Here is a 22,473-nt window from a genome sequence, read left to right as displayed (position 1 = left end):
GTGAAGGCCTCAGAGTTTGTTAGAGATCATTACTGAACAAACAGCATCATGAAGACCACGGAGCTCCCTAAACAGGTCAGGGATGCAGTTGTGGAGAAGTATGAAGCAGGGTTGGGTTATAAATAAATATCCCAAGCTTTGGCCATCTCAAGGAGCACCATAAAATCCATCTTCTTGAAATGGAAGAATATGACACAACCGCAAACCTACCAGGACAAGGCCGTCCACCATAAACTGACAAGCCGGACAAGGAGAAAATTAATCAGAGGAGCAACAAAGAGGCCCATGGTAACTCTGGAGGAGCTGCAAAGATCCACAGCTGATGTGGGATAATCTGTCCACAGGACAACTATGAGTCGTCGACTCTGACCTTTATGGAAGAGTGGTAAGAAGAAAGCCGTTGTTGAAAGTGAACCATAAAGAAATCCTGTTTGGAGTTTGCCACAAGCCATGTGGGAGACACAGCTAACATGTGGAAGAAGGTGCTCTGGTCAGATGAGACCAAAATGTAACTTTTTGGCCTCAATGCAAAACGCTATGTGTGGCGGAAACCCAACACTGCCCATCACCCTGAGCACACCATCCCAACAGTGAAACATGGTGGTGGTAGCATCTTGCTGTGAGGATGCTTCTCGTCAGTAGGTACAGGTAAACGGGTCAGAATTGAGGGAAAGATGGATGAAGCCAAATACAGGGCAATCCTTGAAGAAAATCTGAGGCAGTCTGCAAAAGACTTGAGACGGGGGCGGAGGTTCATCTTCCAGCAGGACAATGACCCTAAACATACAACCAGAGCTACAATGGAATGGTTTAGATCAAAGCATGTTAATGTCTTTTTTGCTTAGAAGAATGGACAAAACATTTCCATCAGCTGTGCAAAGCTGGTAGAGACATACACCAAAAGACTTGCGGTTGAAATTGTAGCAAAAGGGGGTTCTACCAAGTATTGACTCAGGCGGGTGAATACTTATGCATTCAACAGATCAACTTTTATGTTCTCCTTATTGTTTGTGTCACAATAAAAGGAATTTTGCACCTTCAAAGTACTATGCATGTTGAGTTGATCAAATGGAAAAAAGTCTATTTAAGTCTATTTGAATTCCAGTTGTTACAGTACAAAATGGGAAAAAGTCCAAGGGTGGTGAATACTTATGCAAGCACTGTATGTCATCCTCTCTGTGTCCCTGCCTTTTCTCCATAGAACGAAATCTATTTCTACATGTCTCTCTAAACCATTTGTGATTGAACACAAAGGATAAAGTGTTGAAATATAATAATGAATCTGTTGATTGCCTTGGAAACTTTCATACAAGTAAAAAGATAATTCTAAAAGGCTATTTGTGTAGGGTGTGAATGGAATCATTGTGTGGGTGATACAGTGATTAATAACCACATAGTATAAACTCTCGTGTCTGTTCATAAAAGCTCAACCAACCCAAAATAGGGAGCTTGACAAAATACACAACACACAATATCTTTCAAAAATACTATAGATGTAATGTAAGAATGTGCCCTCCACCTGTATTTATCTGTCACTCATATTGCAGCATGACAGTGTCAACTTGTCTCTTGAAGCTTTATTTGATATTCAGCCCCCATATGAATCCTGGGTATCCGCTTTTGATTACGTGGTTTTCAACAGGACGTGACTGTGATGTGCAGTAAACAGAGAAATGACAAACTGACTCAGATCAGGAGCTGTTCTCAAGTCTCCTTTCTTATCTGAATATTTTGTTCTATTAACATTGTAATCAGTGTTACATAGGTGTCCATGCTTGATAATACTTTCCTTCTCATCAGTGGGTATTGTCTATGAGTTATGGAAGCAGGTAAGTGAAAACAGAACAGAACGGTTCATAGTTTGGACATGACTTGTATCCTGACCTATTTAGTTGATTTTCATTATTTGCTCAGTTGGGTTTTATTCTCTAATCAGTTGCTTGAACACAAGAATTTAAAAAAACCTTAACCTACCTACAGATGTTCAACAGGTTCACCTATAGGAGCTGTGAGTGCTCCAGGCCGCTTCTGTGCCTGCATGTTGGAGCTATGTTTCTAATTTGCAGAAAAATTTTCTGACCCTCCCACTAGAATTTCTTTGGTGTATAATGTATTTCATTCATTAAGTCTTTCATTTCCACAAGAAAGGTTGATTTGTAGATATTTTCATTTCATTCCATTTAGCTCCCACAGAGAGCGTTTATAGCATCCCTGGTCGTGACCCATCACTATTTCCTTTGTGTGTGAGCACGTGTGTGTGTGCTTGTGCTTCAGGGGGATTCTTCTCTGGCATAACTTGTGTTCTCCTCTCCATCAATAACCTCAGTTCTGAACTCGTACTTCCCCCGCTCCTTATGTCTGTGAGTTTGTATTATTATATTAGTCTGTTCACATTGTTAAGAATTGTTGATGGATGAAACCATGTCTTCTGCTTCTTAGTATAATGAACTCAAATGCCTCCTTGGTCCCTGGCTCTCCTGAAAATAACAGAGGAAAGACTATTGCTTTATTGTCCTAATGAAATCATTTGTCTGCAAGGTAGCATAGTATTACACACTAGAAATAAAGACGTCAAATTAAACTTAAAGTGAAACAACGATTGGTGTGAAAGCCACTGTCCAATCAGAGCCCATCCTATTATATTAAAAAAACGAATTCCTTCATATCACAGAGCTTAATGTTAAGCTTTAGGATAATTTACACAACTTGTGTTTACTTTGTGCGCTGTAGTCAAACATAACCTGACTGAGAGGGGAACAGGTGGTGAGATTCAAAGTGTAATGCAAATATAATCCCTACAGAGTTGGAGGAAATGAGAGATATTAAACGTGGAATTTACTTTGCGATTGATGAGATCCCAATCTTAGAAACTTTAGGATTTATTAAATGTCATGTGATTCTTGCTCAGCCTCTGTCTTATGGCACTTGCACTTATGACAGACATAAATGATTTTACCCAATCCTTGTGGAGGATATTATTCACCATCATTTGGATACTGCTTGCTCGCAGTGATGGACGAACAATTAGGTTTTTGCACCACACAATGATGTAACTCTCTAAAAATGGAATTCTTATATAAACATATATATATATATATATATATATAAATGATAAATTCTACCTTTAACCTTTTGGTTGCTTCTGAATACATAAGCACATACTGTGTACCTGTCACTTCAGCAAGGTGGAAGATTTGGCTGTCTGAATAACTCACATACCCAGACACTAAATCTATGACTCAGTTCCATCCGCTAATATTGGAGTGAGACCCGACGAGCCGGAGTCAATTTCTGGATCAATGTCTCTTTGTTTCACCTGCTGGGTTTTGTGTCACTCAGCAATAAGACGCCTGTGAGGTGGATCAGTCAAGATTAACGTCCATGTCATCCTCCTTCGTATACGGCGTATGTGCCCCGGGTCACTAATGATTATTTCTCTGCAAATATCCAAACAAGTATCTGTCACCCACATCCTGTCAGCTTTTACAGGTTCAGCAACCATGGCTGTTCACTGCCAAGAACGACAGCCCAGGCTGTGACTTTTAATTTGTCTCAACTATAAAGCCAGAGTTTAATTATAGTCATGCTTGTGTATCTATGACAGGCATTAATGCATGATGCATATTTAAATGTGTGCAGGTGTAAGAGATAAATTAAAGTTGTATTCTGCCAATTTCATCCGAGACAATACGCTTATAAGTGTCAGGGAGTGCAGAATGTAGATAAACATAAAACATAATTGGTTCACATCTGGTGTATTGAAATGTTAATTTTTCACCCTAAATAACTTAATTATCCAGATGACAGCTCTCTGTAGGAAACATCAAGGAAACTTTCTAGGTTAAGCAGCTTTGCAGAATTGTGTGGCTCACTAGTGTCACACTGGAAAAAAACAGTTTGAGTGATAATGCATGAAATGTCTCTGAACACGCTCCTTCTAATGACTGACAGCAGCTGTATTTCTCCTGTCATTGTTTTAGCTTTTTTGTTTCCATGTGATCACTCCTCAAAAAAGACTTGAGTAAAGAACTTAATTAGTTTATCAAAGTATTATTCCTCACAGGGAGCACATCTGCTATGGAAACAGGGTGAAACATCATGATTGACAGTTGCGACTGGCGCGTGATTGGTTGAGCAGATGTTTCTGTGGGACCTGGAACCCTTACTTCAAACCCACATTACTATACTGCACAGAGTCTCTGGCTCCAAAGACGTCACCAGCATGAGACAAGATATCTTTATATCATATATCATGTCCGTGATATTCTGGCTTTCTTTTCGTATAGTGAAAGGAAGTTGAGATGGTCAATGGTAGCAACACAGAGTTATTAGTAAAGAGTCTGGGAATGGAACGTACTGTGATTCTGCAATAAGGGACATTTTCTGGACGTCTCTGTCCAGCCGGCTGTAAGTAGCTGAGGTTTTTGTCAGTGATCACAGAGATCATAGGTGAGTAAGAGATGCAATTACTAAGAGGAAAACTGTCCCAGTTTCACAGAATTTCCCAATTTTGGAATGTCTGAACATTTCATGGACTTTTGTTGATTTTGGTTTCACAAGCTGAGGTTCGGGGTTCGTTCTTTACTTTGAAAACATGTAGTGGAAGAAAAAGGTCTGAGCAGAATCCCCATTTAGTGGCTGTCAACTTTGAACATCAGCTTTTAAGGCCACGACAAAAATCCTAACATAAATCCTTGAAAACTCCATCTGCTCATATGATGTGACTGAAAGCTCCAGGGCAGACGCTGAATGGAACAGGCAGTGAGAACTGGGTAATTAAGGTGAGAGAGCGAGAGACAACTACATCATTCTTTACTCTGCAGCAATATTGGTGCGTTTATAATTAAATTTAATGAGCACTGCTGCTGAACTCGGGTCACTGAAATATTTGCTTGGATTTTCATTTCATTAGCGAGGTTACAAGTTCACAAGTGCCAGATAATACAAAATTGTTGTAGCTGTCAAAAAATGGATAGTATGAGATCAGGGTTTTTCATTCTAGTGGCAAAAAAGGAGAAGGCAGAAGCCATACTGCAGCAAAACCTTTTCACTGAGCCATTTTCAGGTGATGACAGTTTTTTTTTATTCAACAAACAAACAAATTGCATGTTAACATCACCACATCTTGCAGAATTTACAGAAACGAAACAATATCATGCAAACAAATTATTTTTATTTTCTCTTTTTGTCTTAAAAACACATAAGTAAAATAAGAGTTTATTTTTTCTCAATAATGCGTTTTTAAAGTTTTAAATTTAATTCATGCTGTTTTCTTAACCATTTCTCAGTCACAGGAAGCAACACAATTCACATCTCTAATACAAATATAAAATATATTAAATGTCATAATAAATTACAGTTACTTCACAGAGCCTCATCTCCTGTGTGAGTTTGTGCAACACAGTAAACACTGAACTGATTTCAGACAAATTAAGCCACATGTTCTGCCGGTACATTCAATACGTACGTCTGTTTTACGTAATTATTTTAAAAGGCTGTTATTGTTAATAAAGATCATGATACAACTTTCATGTTTGCTGTGAAACATAACACAAGTCTTTTTTACTGCACACGAAGCACCATGAGTATCGTGTTGGAGCAGATTTCAGTCAATAAGCGACGGAGCACAGGACCTTATAGCAAAAGAACCAATATAGGCTGTGATAAAAATGTGAAAAAGCAGAGGCAATGACGTTGAATCACAGGTAGCCTATAATTTATTTAATGATTCGCACAGATTGTTTCTATGGTTTCTTTGACCCAAGAAAATAATAAAGTGAATGATAAGATCGGTGGGTGTGTGTCAAGCGTGCACATGCTTCTGTGCATGTATGTCTGTGCCTGTGTATTAGTCTGATTGTGAGTGTGCATAATTTACAGCTATGCAGAGTTCGTTTTCAAACCTCTATTATCCAGAGTGGTGGGGGAATACTTTGGCGCAAGATATTTTTTGACATTTTGCAGTGACTTTAAACAGATTTGTCAGCTCAACCTGAGTTTGAACCGAAACCCAAACAGGCCGTGAAGCTTCCTGAAAAGCGCGACAGTCTGCGGGAAGTGCAACGTCAATCACGGTGATGGTAAACATGTTGAAGAAGAGAAAAACGGCACATTTCAGATCACTGGCATCCAAGACAGTACAGACATGGAGCGGGATGAACTGCGGCACTGACTCCCATCAATTGGACAAAACTGAGCAAGTTCGTCTGACAATAACACACAAGCATTTTTTTTTTGACCCACAGTATTTCATAATCGCTCTACTAGCTGTTATCGCTAGTCAATACAACACTCAGCGCTGATTAAAAGCATAGATTATTTTCATTCAAATGCTCTAAGCGATCTTGCTCACTGGGATGATTGGCCTTGAGGCTCCTTCCGTTCTGCTCTTGTTGTTCGCCTCCTCGACACCTGTATTGTTGCCACCTGAGGCGATCCGCCTGTGAGATGACAGCCGTGCCATGTGTACGAGGCAAGTGTTGTTTTCTAACTCTGCCTGTGTGATCGTACTTCGGCTGCACCGCTTCATGCCCTGGCGGAGATGAATGGTGAACAAGCCGTAAGTGATGGGGTCAAGACAGGCGTTGAAGAGGCCGAAGATGAACAGCATGTGAGTCAGCGAGTGGGAAACCGTCTCCTCCATCTTCTCAGGGAACAGCCAGTACCACAGGCCCAGCAGGTAGTACGGTGTCCAGCAGATGATGAATGACGTCACGATGACAATGCTCATCTTGAGAGTCCTCATCCGAGCTTTGGGGATGTTGTTGTGAGAACGTCGGAGATGGACGTCTCTGGACACCACTAGAAGAAAACAAACATCTTTGTCACGCACAAGTTCTCATGTGACAGCAGGCATTATTAGAAAACACCAGACTCACAGTTCCCACAAGCCATGCGGCTGGATATCTCCACAAGGATCCGGGTGTAACAGAAGATCATGATGACCAGTGGGAGGAGGAAGAGGCACACGAACGTGAACATGTTGTAGAGTGTCTCCTGCCAGTGCTGCACAAAGCTGCCGTGGGTGGTGCACTGGGTGAAGTTCTCTGGGACTGTGATGGTCACATTGTGAAATATAAACATCTGCGGGACAAGAGGAGAACGGTGCTGCTTAGCAATGAACTTCCATCAGTTAGACAGAGAGAATAGGTGCCTCAAGTCATTGCTCCTCTGGGATCAGGCCTGTGACTTTTTAATGGATAACATCTGCCATCATGATGTAAGTGCTGTCCATCCTATCAATTGAGGATCACCGCGACAATTCAGAACCTCTAAATGTGGGAGGAAACAGCTGTACATAGAGAAGACTGACGCGGACATGGGAAAACATGCAAACTCCACACAAACCACTTGTTCCTGTGAGGGGTCATTGTAACCACTGTAGCACCATGCCACCCATGCAGTGCCAATCACTTACATGCATCTGGGAGGAGACAGGAACAAAGGGAGTCTCTGAGACAAGCTGGGAATGAGGATCTACAGGTGCAGAATCAAATGTTTCCCTCAATCTAAATGTGATTAATGATTCATCACCTGATCCGATGGGACAGTAAGAGGAATGGCTGCAGGGCTGTTGAAACAGCTGCACTGTAATGTTAACAGTACTGTGATTGTGGAGACAAGAACAACAACTATTGCTTATTTATAACATAGAGACATTATATATGTAAATTTCTAAAAAATATTAGAATACACACATAGATTTTATGCAGAGCAAATACAGCTATTTGTGACAACTACCTCCTACTGGATCTGTACTGTGATTAACAAATCATACCAACAACTAGACTACCGCCATATGGTTGACTGCCTCCGCCAACTAGTGAATACAATTTTAAATATAAAAGACTGATATGAGGTCACCTTGACATTTGACAATTTTCTACAGAAACGTAATCAGTTCATCTCCGAGTCCGAGTAAGAAAATATGAAGAAATTCCCAGAGTGCAGACTTGAATTACCATGTTTAAGAAGCCAAAAAACATGTTTGAGAGTTTTGACCTCTGAGTACCCAACTCTAATCAGTTCATCAGCTTTGAAAGGTCACAATGACTTAGATTTTTGACCACCAAAATCCACTTGTTTTCACTGGCCTGGCCTTAGATATATTTGAATTATTTTGAATCAAAGTGTTGCACTGGCTGAAATGTGCAGAGCATTTAAATATATAGACATTCAGCCGTTATCACACTCTCACAGCTGACGGTGCTCTTATAATTTTGAAATGAGATATGGGAGCTCTAATGGACCGAGCTACAGTAGGTTCCTGTAAAAGATTCTCATGTTTCATTTTTCATTGGGCACAGAAACTCTTTGTCTGTATGTTGAAGATAAAAACAACTATATTCGTCATGGAGGAACGGTATCCCACGAGACTTCTGGGCTCGGCATTCACTGACGGTTGTGTGCACGTCCAATCATTTGCTAAATTAAAATCCACTAATTGTGTTTCTTGCAGCCAAATGAAGCCATCCTCGAAGGGAAAAATTCTAATCCTGATTTTCTTTCCAAAAACGGATGCCTTTTATTGTATCTTAATACAGCAGCCATACCGCCCTCCCTGCAGTTGTTGAGGTTGAAATCGAGAATAATGACAGGTGCTGAGTGTAAAACCCTTTAGGCTTGCTCCTGTAGTAACTTGTTTTCATGTTTACTTTTCTTCAATAAAAACCCTCTGTGTGAAGAGCCCTCTATAGGTGGACACACTGAGTTATGCATGAACTATGTCTGTTACAATCTCAGCCAGAGTATAATGGGTGGGATATGTTTATGAGATGCTTATGTACGGGAGTTTGATAAGGGACTTTGGGACTCCCAGGCAAAAAAGGTGGTGGGGGCCCTACATTGAGCCGTTGAACAAAGTGCATGCAGTGTGAATCTCCACCACCATGTCAGGCCCTTCTTTCATACACATTTATTCATTCTAGTCTTCAACCAAACCGGTAAAACCATGAAGCTTTTGGCAGAAGGTTTGTGTCATGGGTTCTTGTTAGAGTCTCTCTGACCATGGTGGTGTTACAGACTACTGTCATAGAATTTAAAGAGGCTCTCAGCTCAGGGCCCCATGCAATTGTCTGCTTTACCTTCACTGTTCCAATCCTTTAATGGAGCCTGTGACATGTGATAGACACAGGGCTCTGAACATTCTCCCATGAGGCTGGTGTGTATCAGAGCCCACGTCAGTCAAGCATTCAGTACACTCTCAAGGTTGGAGTGTCAGGTTTGATATTGGCACTTGTGTGCTCCCAGCCTCTGACCCTGAATCGTTAACAGTGTCCTCCCCACGTTCACATCACACGTGGCTGTGTCCCGTGTGAATTTAATAAGTTGGAAATGTAAAAAGTTGGATTTCCTACATATTGTTTCACATTTTCATGATGAACCATCGACCCTCATGTTATCATTTCCAAATGGCAACTCGCCATGACGTCACCCACTGGTTTGTGAGCCACCATCTTGAAGCCTCGAGTTTGGCATTTTGGTATTTGAAACCAGAAGTAGCGGAGTGGGAGGAGCAGGGAGGTGAGCCTGACTGAGAGCTAAAGGACACAGCACGCCCATCTCAATCAGCGACCTCCACTCATTGGATGCCTCAGCCTGTCAATCACACTGTATCCACAGTCTGAAGCATTCCACAAAGCTTTATCATCTATTTTACTCTAAATGGGAAAAGGATTTACTAACTGAGTATCAAGCCGTGTTGAAGGAGACTTGAAACTAGAGATTGAGACTGCAAACTAGATGAAAATGTTTACGGACTTCATGAATCAAGAGAGATCAATAGTCTTTTTCTCATAGACTTCGGTAGGAATCACCAGTTGAGTCGCCCTCTGCTGGTCATTTGAGAGAACACAGGTTTCAGGCAGCCACTTTCTGGGCCGCGGCCATTTTTACAAATAGTTATGTCACACAAGAAGCACTGTTTTCCATTTGTTTTGCTAGTATTTATAACTATATACTACTCTACAACAAATATGATAGTGTCAGTGTAATCCGAGTTTAAAACCTTTTTTTTTATACATATCTGGGAAGCTTGACAGTAATTTTTTTATTTAAACCCAGAAATGTCCAGGGGCTGTCAGTGAGTATTCTATATTAACATTTTGAAAATTGTATGTAAACAAAAGAAAGCAGGAATGGAATAAATGTACAGATCCAGGCATCAAGTCACTCAGGGGGGCAGATCATGACACTGTGTAACTACATGATTTATTCATTTTTGCCGCTGCAGGGAAATTGTTTTAGACTAAAATTTGCTACAGTAAATTTTAAGGCTGCAAACAAGAGGACAATTCGCTGCTAGATTTCAAAATTGGTGTATTCAGAGCTTCACTGAACCCATTGATGCTGCTGACGCACTTGAGAGGCAGTGGAGCTTGGACACGGAAAAAACCTACAATCTACAGCAATATAAACATCACAGTGTTCCATTCCAATACTGTTTCTTCTTTTGTAGCTTCAGGCTCGATAAATCATCTTATCTCACACTGTATGATGGTATCATATTCTATTCATATGACTGGGGCTACAGTGTTTGCACTGAATCCGGTGTCTAAACCCAAGATCCCAGGTGTACATCGCTGCACCATTCAATCAAATGGAAATATGTACTGTGCTGTTGATCTTTGAATGAACACAATGTGCTATGCACAAAATAATCTTTCTGGGTTTTATTTGGAGAGTCAAAGGCTGACATCACTCAGCAGGTCATCCAGTCCAGTGGGAAGTGTCAGAATTCAATAAAATGAAAGCTGCATGTGGCAATAATCAGGGGATTTTCACACCCTGAGATATTTTCCAAAAATGTCTGAGGGTGTGATTCCTTTGAAAGCCTTCATCTTGACCAGTCACTCACTGTCAGTCAGGGCAGATTCAGGGTTTATGCCATGGTTTGTATGAACATACTGGAACGTGTAGTGCTGAACCTGAGGAAATGTGTAGAAAAGTTTTAATCATCTTAACCTGTGCGGACACTTTATAGTCCCCAATCAATCTTAACTTATTATTATAACAATGTAATTTTTTAATAAAGACATCATGACATAATTTATACCATTTGACGACAAATTATAAATTTAAACAAGCTGTAAATAATTTCCTGTTATTGTTTGCAAAACTTCATGCATTACTACCCAGTTAGAATTTTCTGATTTCATAGTGATGTCATAATGATGTAATTTCTACAATATGATAAGCATTTTTTGATCCATATTAGCCCAGACATGCAGAGATCCCTTGAAAACCGCTTTTCTTTTACCTTGTATGACTTATTTTTCTGACTTTGTGGTGACTTTTTTATGATGCCACCTATATGACACATGATTGGGAATAATTGTCTGATCAATATAAGATTTAGAGTGTTTCTCTAGCTCAATTATTAGTAGAGATTAGTTGAAATCCTCTTCCCATCCTGATAGCCATGAATAAATCAAAAAGGTAATGATCTGGATTTACACTTTAAAGTCAAATCCGGAATCTACTCTGAACAGTGAAGGAAGGTTTAATTGCACAACTGATCTCAATGATTCATTTTCCACAACATTTAACAATTAACATTAACAATCCTAGACTCACATGACCTTATTTAGTTTTCAATTGTGGGCTCTAGACTGTAATTGTCACTTGTTTGCCGCTGCCACTCTATGAAAGAAGCCTTGATCAGACCCTGGATGCCAGAGGGTCTCCAGCTGCCTGCGCCACGTCACAGTGACTCTCATCATACAGGTGCAACCCTCGGAATGGAGAGCGAGCACCATTCCGAGAGGATTACAGAAGGAGGTGGGAAATGAGATATCCACTAGATTTGAACTGTTATTTAACTCATCGCTTCCAGCTGCTGGGAAATTACAGGATTACAGGATAAGTTGTTGAGCTGATAAAGTAAACCCCTCCCAGAGTGACTTGGGGGAGTTGTGGATGAGGCATTAGGGGCAATTGATAATAAACAGTTATGTGGCATTTAGCAGGATAATTATCAATATCAACTGATGTGAACATTTTTATCAAATAATTTATAGCCATATCACCATGCCCTGCCATTAATCATCAAATTAAACGTTTTTTTCTGTATCAAAGTAATTACAGTTCATGGGAACTATACTAGCCAATTGAATCTGCTTATATAATGGCAGTAGCTACAACATCTCACATGATGGGCTTTTATGTAAATTTTTTCCAGGGAGTTGGTTTATTTTTATTTTAGTTTTATCTCAAATACTTCTGCATATGCTGGTGTTGGCATATTTCCATCTCGCAGATGAGGAAAAACATTTTACACACCAAAGTCTTATTTTACTCCGAGCCGATAAAAAAATGTACAAGGACATGAAGCTCCTCACAGAGAGAAGCTCAGGAGATCCTGGTGGGATTTAAATCACAGAAGGGGCAGCGAATTCACTAAATCAAAAAAAGGAAATTGTTGTATGTATTACTATATCCTGTAGCCACAAGTTGTAACCCTCACATTTTACTGACTTTTGGCCTGTTTTACACCCACATTGCACTCAAACAAACACATTACTTAGAGGACTGAATTTTCTTTCTATGTTGGAAATACATTGGTTAAATTTAGAGCACACATTTAGTTAATCTTTGTATGTTCAACATTAAGTTACCAAGGCTGAGGGCGTTTCCTTGCTTCCACTGTCCTTCCTTGCTTCCACAGCCTTTTTATGTATTTTTGTCATATTTTGTGTTAAACAAGACCCCTAGTTTGAAAATCCACTCATGCCTCCATACTCACATGAGCCTACATGTCACAGGTGATAATGTTTAAAGCTCAGGTAAAATCTCCAAATCCCCACACCGCTCTTAAAGCTACTGTGAGGATCCTCAAGCCTCTGCGATGCACACAACCTGCAACACAATTTGATCCAGTGTGCCTACAGGGTTTAACGTCATAAACTAATCTCGGACGTCATTATAACTGGACAGAACTTGATGAGTCACGAGGAAATAAGCGCTTAGATAAAGTTAACGCACATCAGCAGGATTGAGGTGTTGATCAAGCTACTATCACAAGGCTGCATGCTGACGAACCGTGTTATGAAGGTAAGATCAGGGTAAGTACTGAGCTGATTGCATAGATCAAAACCTTACTCAGAAGAAGAATTCATGAAAGAGCTTTGCTGCCACTGCGGCTGTTAAAAAACAAAACTTCAATGGCATTCAAAGGTATGACGAGGTTCCCGCCCCTGCCTCAATGAAACTAGTCTGAATGAGAGTTTATGTATAAAACGTCTTGTTTATGTCATGACTGTATTCTTCTATGATCTAATGAAAGATCTCTTTTGATGTAGAGGTCAAATATGTCACTTTCTCCAGAATACAGCCTGAACAAATGATCTGATCCTGTGACCTTCAACAGTAGAAACAAAGAAAGTGGCATGCGGTGAGTGAGCAATATTCAGTCGAGTGCTCCAACATCAATTCTAATCCAGCTGGTGGACATACCAGGACTTCTACATGCGTATTAAAATGTTATCGCCGCCTCCCTCCTGTTATTCATCAGAGTCCAGTCGAACAAAGCCTTCGCTGCAAAGGTCAGGAGCATGAATTGGACTGTGTTAAGACAGGTAATGACACAGAATGAATACAATGGAAGAGGCTGTGACGCTGTGTGCTGGTGGGAACCAGTGAAAGCATGTGGTCCAGTTTGAAGACAGTGTTTTACGCTTTCACGTGAGCAGCAATGGTCTCTGTCTTTAAAATTCCCAAGTGCAGCTACAGACTAAACACACACACACAAACACCACTCACTTACAATATGCTTTTCTCACTCTCCTTTAGCTTTGTTTTGGTCTCCACCAAATAAAATGATATGCAGATATAAAATGTCGAGCCTCAATGACATCTTGTGAATCATTGAGAAAAAGATCAAATCTTGCCGATATCAAATCAGCCAATATATCATCACCATGAATCTTTGACTCTCTAATACTGGTATCACGATCTTCCCCAAAAATAATTTTCAGTCAGGCTCCAGTAAATTCACAAACAACATTTAACAAAAAAGAAAATATTCAGAACTTTCACTTTACACGCATTGTAATAATGTCCTCCATTGTTAATATGAAAATGCTCGTTATAGCCAATTTAACCATATTCCTATGATTGCTGTTTGTGTCCTGAGCTCATTCTAAGACGCAGCACTTATGTAAGACAGCGTTAAGGGCTTTGTTCAAATTCGATACAGAGCATAAAGGATTGTGAAATAGCTCTTTGCCTTTCGAAAATCCTTTGCAGAAGCCTTCCAGCAGGAAAAGGTTTCTTTGAGTCAGTGGTTCTTTCTGGACCCCTGCTGTGATGGTGTAGGGATGCCGAGAGAAGTTCTATATCCAGAGATCATTAGAATTAGAAAAACGGTCAGCCAGTCGCACTGTGAAACTACTGCAGTGCTCCTTCCACTTTTGCATTATAAGTCAGTCATAAAAAGGCGCAGTTAATCTTTAGTGGGTTGAACTTCTTAAAGCAGAAAATACGGTATAGGTAACACATACTGATACTTGTTTATATATTTACAGCCACCGTCTCTGCTGCATAAGAAAATACTTCAGATGCACAGCAGCAGGAGCTGCAAGGACAGGGATGTTTATTCCTTCTCGCCTCTTTAAAATAAACAGGGAAGCCTTCAAATTTTTATGGCAGTCCCTTTCCTGTCACATCTTCTATAACTCAGTTTAGACACAAGCTAGATTCGGCTGAATCTAGCTTGTGGCAGATTGAATATATTCTAGGGCCAGCCCAACGGTGCATACCAAAAAATAGAATATATGCCTCGAGCAGCAGGTCATTGTTTCTATTACTCTCAAATAAAGGCAAATAGCCCCATAACAGGAATATCTTAGGAGATTAACACAATTGAATGCTAATTACCAAATTTATAAAAGATTGCCCCCCAGTGTTTCAAACCGTCTGAGACTGTGCAGGGCCCGGGGCTGACGTAGAGTCAAATTTGCTGAAACTCAAAGACCACATCTTAAACCATTCTGAGATGTTCCCACTCCTCTCCTGCCCCTTGGCTGTCTTTCTCACGCAAACACTGTTTGAACCGTTGGCTGAGACTGTACCAGCCATTGGAACAGCGCGGTACACCCCCGCCCCTCAGACATGGTAGCACCAGCTGTCTTGGCCTTGGATGCCTCAGCAAACGGTGAAAACCATTTTCTTTGCCATCAGGAAACTTCGTACGACACTTCTGTCACAAAAGTGTGTATTGATATCTTGAATAACTTAGATTTTGCAAGCCAGTTGCCATGACGTCTCTACCTCTCTTTTGCTTGCTCATGGACACACACACACCGGACACACTTGTGTACTCATACCACAACATACCTTGGTCTTGGTGAACAGAAAAGCCGTACGTGTTTGTTTGAGTGGGGAGGTGAGACACTTGTGTGACAACATTTTAATGCCAGGTGTGAAAGCACAAACTCAGAGCAGTCCCTTTGTGATCGGATCACAAAAAAAACACATGTTAATATCAGGTGTGTGCAGGGCCAAAGAGACGGGAGCTAAAACCAAGTGTTTCAGAAAGAGGGTGAAAAGAGGAGCTGCAGTAATGGACATTTTGAGGAAAGAGATGTGTTTTCTCAACATCAATGAGCCTGAATTTGAACATAATGTCCCCTTTTACAAAGAAAGGTTGAATCCAGGCCACATCAAATGCCTTTGTCACTGTTGTGCCACAATATCTGCATCATCACTTATAACTCTCCACAGTGGCCGTGAAAATAATTACTGAAACATGCCAAACTCTGTGGGATCCGTGAATAGCGGCAGTTGCATCGATTCTAACCTCATTGAGTAATTGCTTAGCAGTGATTCAATACAACACAGCAGTGGAAAATGTATGAATATGATGCTCACAGCATTCAAATGGTCTTATTTGGCAACTCTGGGGAGGTGGAATGTTTTCCAGAAAATCTTTGAATTTATTAGACATGACTTACTGCTGCAAAGACATCAACAGACATCTCATATCAGTGGTATAAAATGTGAAGCCCCCTAAGCCTTGACCTCATACTTGTGTTTCAGTGAGAGTGTTTATGCTCTGAATAAGAATTTAAATAACCTATGTGATGGTCACACAGGATCCCACAGCCGAGGTGAAGGTTGCAAGTGAGATGAAAAGTGAAGTGTCTGTGCTCATATTTAAGTGTCTCTGTGTGGATTGCCTCCTGACCCAATAACACGCACGGGTTCAACCACAGAATAAAGCAAAGGTCACTATATAATTCAGGTGACGATAAGATCAACATCTGCAAGACATGAATAGACAATGGGCTCACATCCAGGACAATGGGTGCACCATAAAGTTTAGAGTAAATTTCCATTACACCTATACTGATGTTAGAAACCGATTTCAACGTCCTCTTGATCTCAGTTCTTCAACCAAAATGTCTCCTCCTTTCCAATTAGTAAATGAAATGCTCATTTATTTCCCTTGAACATTGATGGACTGATGTATTCTAACATCACACAGCATGTTTGCTTTCCGTTAAGTGGTGAATTAATCATCTCTCTCCATCTCTTTATTTTATAAAGAGGCCTCTGCATTTGACTCCCTAGGACCTTTTATGATAATTGTGCACTCCATGACTTGCACATAGATTCTGGACAGTATAATCATCGTATTACAGCTGTGGGCAAGACAATTACTGGCTGTACCACAGGGGGTTCACATGGGATCATTACTATGATGCTGTGAGTGACTGCAGCTCAGATGGAAGGAATTGTTGACATTGTTATAGAGCGATGAATTCCGCAGCAGCATGAAAAACTGAGGTTTAATTCCTGATTGAAAGAGACAAAAGAAGCTAAATCAAATAGTCATGTTCATTTGAAAAAATGCATTGTAATGGAAAAACTACAACTTTGAGAAATACATTCCAGTTTTCCAACTCGTAATAATAATAACAATAACAGTAATAATATATTTGGTGTATGTTTGCGGTCGGTTTTTAGATTATAGATAGATGTTTCTCTCAGTTTTCAATTTAGAAGTCAATAACACTTTATTTTTCGAACACTGCAAGAAACAGCTCTCTGTCAGCTCTTCTGCTTTCTACTCATGATACTTTAAAATAAGATTTAAAAGATGCTTCAAGCTCCTGAATTTAAGGGGCTACACCTAGATCTGGGAGTCAGATCTAGGTGTAGAGTTGACTGACAAGATGTGGAGGGAGGCGATGGAGAGGATCCATTTGCTTCAATTGATGCCAATTGCCCTATTTGCCCTCTAGGCCACACCTTTTGGTTTTGTCCTAAGATTGTTCCCTTCTGGCAAGATATTTTTAAATGGTATTCTAAAATGTATGATCTACAGATTGAACCTGATGAACTGGTGGCCCTGTATGGCTGCTCTGTAGCTTCTCGTGCACTTCCACAACTGTACAGCAGACCCTTGTGTTTGGTATGCTAGTTGCAAAGAGAATAACTCAGCGAATGGAAAGCTACCAGTGCTCCTTGTTTCCCCAGATGGTTAATGGAACTGGTTTCAGGGATACATCTTGAGAGGCTTCGGAGCAGCACGCATTGGTTTTCATGAAACATTTAAGGGGGAAGGGGGGTCCCAATTTATAGGCACCTTAACTTTCTCAAATGACACCCCAGATTTTGTCTATTCCTCGCCATATGCTTTTTGTTTTTTTCTTTACTTAATAATTAATTAATATAGACTGTAACGCTGTAGCTTATCTCTGTAGAGTCTGGCTTCTTTTCTTTTTTTTGTTGTCCTTTGAGATTATTGTCTTTTATGCTTTTGTTTGTTTTGTATGTTTCGTCTTTCTTTTTTCTTTGTGAAGTTAAATATAATTAAAAAAGAATTGGCACTGATTTGGCTCAAAGGAGAGAAAGTTGCACTGTAAATACAAATATTGTGTTTGAGTAGAAACAACTTGCTGAACTAGCTCAGTTTTTATCAACCTGTTTTTACCAATTGTCATTTTAAAATTAGTTATTTCTACTTTTGGGTCAAAAAAGATTCCCTACTCAATGTGCTTGAGTTGGGTTCAATTAGAAAAACCAAATCTTTGGAAGTTGTGCTTTTTTTCAGTGGTGGAATGTAACTTAGTACTCAGACAGAGCTTCTGTTCTATTTTCACTGCACTACATTTAAGAGGATGACATTTTACTTTCACTTTCATTTATCATATCTTTATAAACAAACATGATTGTTCACTTGACCTTATGGTTCTTATTGTAACCACAATGACCGCTTCACACATTATTACACACATGCACATAAGTTACAACTACTTGTCAAAACTGCTTTGACAGTCTTATCTGAGCATGAGAGGGAGCAGAGTTGCTTCCAGTTTGCACTGGATGGCTCAGGGAAATAAACTTGTTCAATGAACCCAATCTTAAGTCAGTCTGCCAGGACCAGCTCTCATTTTCTTTGACACAGTAGATTAAGTTCATGTGACTTGTCCTTATTGAGTTCCTATCAAATACACTAAGCTACATTAAGTGCTCACATTGTTTAAGAGCACTCACAATAAACAAGTTATTCTAAGTATTGCATATTTACGATAATTATCTCATTATGTTTATTTCATACAATTCTTTAAAGGAAAAGAGTTTGAATGCGTTTTTTAAATAAACTCAAGTTACTTTATTCGACAATGGAGAGGTTAAGCCTGTAATTATAGAATATAAACTCATTCCAATGTTGTTAAAAACCTATATATTGCATGATCTCTGTGTACTCAGCTCCGACTCTGTCCTCGACAAGTTCTAAATGAATGAGAGGTTCTGCAGTTCGAGCTTTACTTCCTTGACCCCGGTGTGGTCTACTAACTACACTGAGGTTGATATAGATCTTGAAACCTGATTAGCTACTTGATTATTACAAATATTTCCATCCTCCTTAAACACTGTCAGGACAGTGATCCATGGGCGACATGCTGCACCTCATCAGAAATTCAATCTGATAAATGTGAGCAGCTGCCTTGTTTGTACTCAGCAGTGACGACAAGTTCAAGTACTGTTTTCTTGTTTGGATTTGAACCTTGGGATTTGGATCTGGTGGAGAAAATCATTAAATTAAATCTGGCTCTTTGAATGCAACAGGTGATGGCAAAACACATTTTTTTATATGTTTTGTTAGAAGCACAGTTATTCTTATTAAGGAGCAGGCAGCGCTGCAGACTCTCACAGCACATTTTTCCTGAGATTCTGTGGCCTTAATTACCTGAATGCAGTTTGTTGAATGTTTTTTCATTCTGCAGACTAAACAGAAAAGTAATTCACCAGTCATCCCCCTTTTCAACAAAACTCAGCACCATGGATTGCTTCTGAAAAGAGGAAAGCACACAGATGCTCCCTTCTTTCTGTTTTCATCCGCCTGCCAGTGAACGGGGATGTGCAAGGTGAACAATCAGCAGCTCTTATGTAGACAGAAGCTTCGTATTGGCACAAAGAAGGAATCTGTGTGATTTTTATAATTGGAGAGTGGCAGAACATGAAAAATCTCCAACTTAGCCCCGGAGCCACCTTCCAGTCAAAAGACATCCAAACCAAAGAGCTGAGCCCAGACAACCCAGATAGTTGTGATGAGGCAATCTGCAAACACTCTGACCAGTGTCGAAACAACACTCCTTCCCAGGAGGAAACATATTGTAAACACAGACAGAAGAAACTAAAAGCCAAAATGGATGAGAGTGTAGTGTCTCTGAGATGATTGGTTAGCAGAATTGTAACTGTTCAGAAAGCAGAGGCAGATCCTGACTGTATACTGTGTATAAAGATGAACGACGCGTCTCCACTTCCACGTCTATCCAGAAATGAAGCCCGATTAATCCCAGATATGAACGATACCATCCTACACATTTGGAGCCAGATTCTGCAGAGTATGGAAACATCGAGGGAACAGATGTGTATGGTTAGATTAAAGGGGCCTGCAGGGCTTTGTTGGATGTGTGTGCTCTACTGAGAACCATTAGGTAATATACAAACTTCAATGAGTTCACTGCACAGGAAAATCAATATCATACTAGCACAGATAATGGTGAGGCTTGTAAATAGATCTTAGTATTTTTGTACTGCTCTTTTCCTGTTGCTGTGGACTTGGCTGAACTGTGACTTGTAATCTTGTGTAAAAAAAGATTTGAGCATCTCTGACTTTTTACCTGGGGGAGTGACAGGATCACACTCATGCTCCAGGCCACGGTCAACATGATTTTGCTCTTCCTCTTGGCCTCGCTGATGCCCAGAGGGTTGAGGATGGCGGACTGTCTGTCCAGGCTGATCACCACGGTGACGAAGGCGCACGAATACATGGCCACCAGCTTCAGGAACATCAGCAGCCTGCAGGCGACGTCCCCGGCCTGCCACTGCACCGTGATGTTCCACACGGCGTCCACGGGCATCACGATGAAGGTCACCAGCAGGTCGGCCACCGTCAGGTTCATGATGAGGATCCGGACGTGGGACTTGCGCTTGCCGCCGTGGCTGGCCGCCCACAGCACCACCAGGTTGCACTCGGCGGACACGGCGCACAGGGTGAAGGTGATGATGACTCTGGCTTTGGCCGCGGTGGAGAAGGTGGGCAGCTGGAGCGCGTCCCCCTCTGCGCTCTCGTTGCAGGTGGCTCCCTGGCAGCTGCCATTCACCGCTGGGTCCGACAGCTGGTGGAACATAGTGGAACACCGGCGCCTGGATGATGCGCAAACACAAGCAAGTCAATAACTTGGGGTATTCCTGTGTAGATTGTGATTTATTTATTTTTTATTTTTGTTACACCAATTGGAGCAACTGTGGGAACTGAGAAAAGAAAGCAATGATGTGTCGCTTTTTGAATTCCAGTGGATCAATGATTGTTTTGTGGCACAAGGATGAGAAGCTGTGCGTAAGAGGCGCATCCTTAAAACAAGAGGAATTCCTGAAGCACGCAGCTTTAATCACTAACACCAATATAGTCACCGCATTGTACATGCTTTTATTTCTCATTAATGCTGCTTGACTAAACAGAACAGGTGAGGAAAAAACTTACAGTAATAATAATAAAAAATACACAAAGTCATTATCTGCTTATTCTAATTAAAGACTTAAGAAATCGTAATGAAACGAGTTCATCCCACAGATAAAAAGAATATCTTACCTGCACTCAGGAGCGGAGCTGACAGCGGAGTGCTGATGGAGATGTCAGTGTGCGTGTTCCTGCTGCAGCAGACACTGCAGCTGTTGCTTCACTTCCACTTCATTCCTGCGCTCTGACGCGCACGAAGCCATTTGGTCTAATCCGTCAATGAGCCATGCCCCCCCACCCCACCCCTCCACACCATCCCCTCTTCTTTGACAGGTGAAACGCATCCCAAAAAAAAAATCCCCAAAACGGAGAAGCAGAGAGCCTCACACCATCAGCCCTGCTGCTGCAGAGGCATTTGTCAGCAAAACCCGAAAAAATCCAATCAGACTTGTTTTTGTTTTTTTTCTGGATGTGCTGGATGAGAATTGGCTCATGGAGACAGAAACGATAGCCCATTCATTCATTTCACCTGATCCCTGAACAACTTCTCCTGAGACAATCATTAAGTGTTTATTTGTCTGGAGCAGAGCACAAGATGAATTTCTCTTCAGTTTTTCCTCTCTCAGTCAGTTATGTGCTACAATATATTTCACACAACACTGGGTGATAAGAAACACTTTAATCTGTGGTGTCGAAGAATTTTAAGCCTTTTGCACTCTTTGCTCCTGGACCAGGACAGGAAAGAATTTTTTTTTTATTTTTTATCTGCAGTAGCCAATGATAAAAAATAATATCACAAAATGTATTCAGCACTTTCATGCTGTTTGATTTCCCAAAAAATAGAATCAAATTCTTATCACAAACAATACAAACCCCCTTGGAACTGTTGTAGACCCAATGCTCTTTATGTGAAAATGAATTTACAAACACCAACAACACAGAAGAATCCACATGCAGACTCCACATGCACAGACATGAACAACAGTCACACAGTAACAGATCAAAAGCCAGAGATTATAACAAAGGTTTCCAGTTTGCTTTTGGAAGCTAACACAGAGGTGATAGATCAGACGTTTTTAGAAATAAAGGAAGATACAACTTCAACATCAAAGCTGAGAGCAGCATTAAAGGGCTGTCGCACCTTTGTGCATGGGGCGGGGGGGGCTGCAGATGCTGTGCAGCTACCGCAGAGCGACATGAGATCCAAACGTTTATGATCTGTGGATAACACTGTTATGTGAATGGATCATGGACTGTAATTTGAACCAGTGATGCTTTATGGAGAACTATGGAAAACAGTTGACGTCTCAATAAACTATATCAGAATATGTATTTATGGATAAATCCAGGTTGAGTCCAGTCTCATCCTTCCCTCCATTAGACTCTGCCACTCATCCTTTGAGGGAAGCAAGGGGAGCTGGAGCCAATCCCAGCTGACGTCGGGTGAGAGGCGGACTAAAAAAAACATTCAAGCTCACGTTCACATTTAAAGTCTAACCCCA

The 22,473-nt window shown here is 40.7% G+C and overlaps 1 protein-coding gene across 1 annotated transcript; it reads right to left on the bottom strand.

The window, feature by feature from the left end:
- Window positions 1-6,334: 6,334 nt before the first annotated feature.
- gnrhr4 (gonadotropin releasing hormone receptor 4) lies at window positions 6,335-20,642 on the bottom strand. Its single transcript, XM_061076570.1, has 3 exons — window positions 20,133-20,642; window positions 6,879-7,083; window positions 6,335-6,801 (listed from the first exon to the last, which is right to left on the bottom strand). The coding sequence occupies exons 1-3, from the start codon at window positions 20,640-20,642 to the stop codon at window positions 6,335-6,337; spliced, it is 1,182 nt and encodes a 393-aa protein (XP_060932553.1).
- Between the last annotated feature and the right edge of the window lie 1,831 nt (window positions 20,643-22,473).

The sequence above is a fragment of the Limanda limanda genome, chromosome 8 (genome assembly GCF_963576545.1).
Source record: "Limanda limanda chromosome 8, fLimLim1.1, whole genome shotgun sequence".
NCBI classification, from domain to species: Eukaryota; Metazoa; Chordata; class Actinopteri; order Pleuronectiformes; family Pleuronectidae; genus Limanda; species Limanda limanda.
Note: the sequence above shows the minus strand (reverse complement) of the source record. Positions and strands in the feature narration are given on the sequence as shown.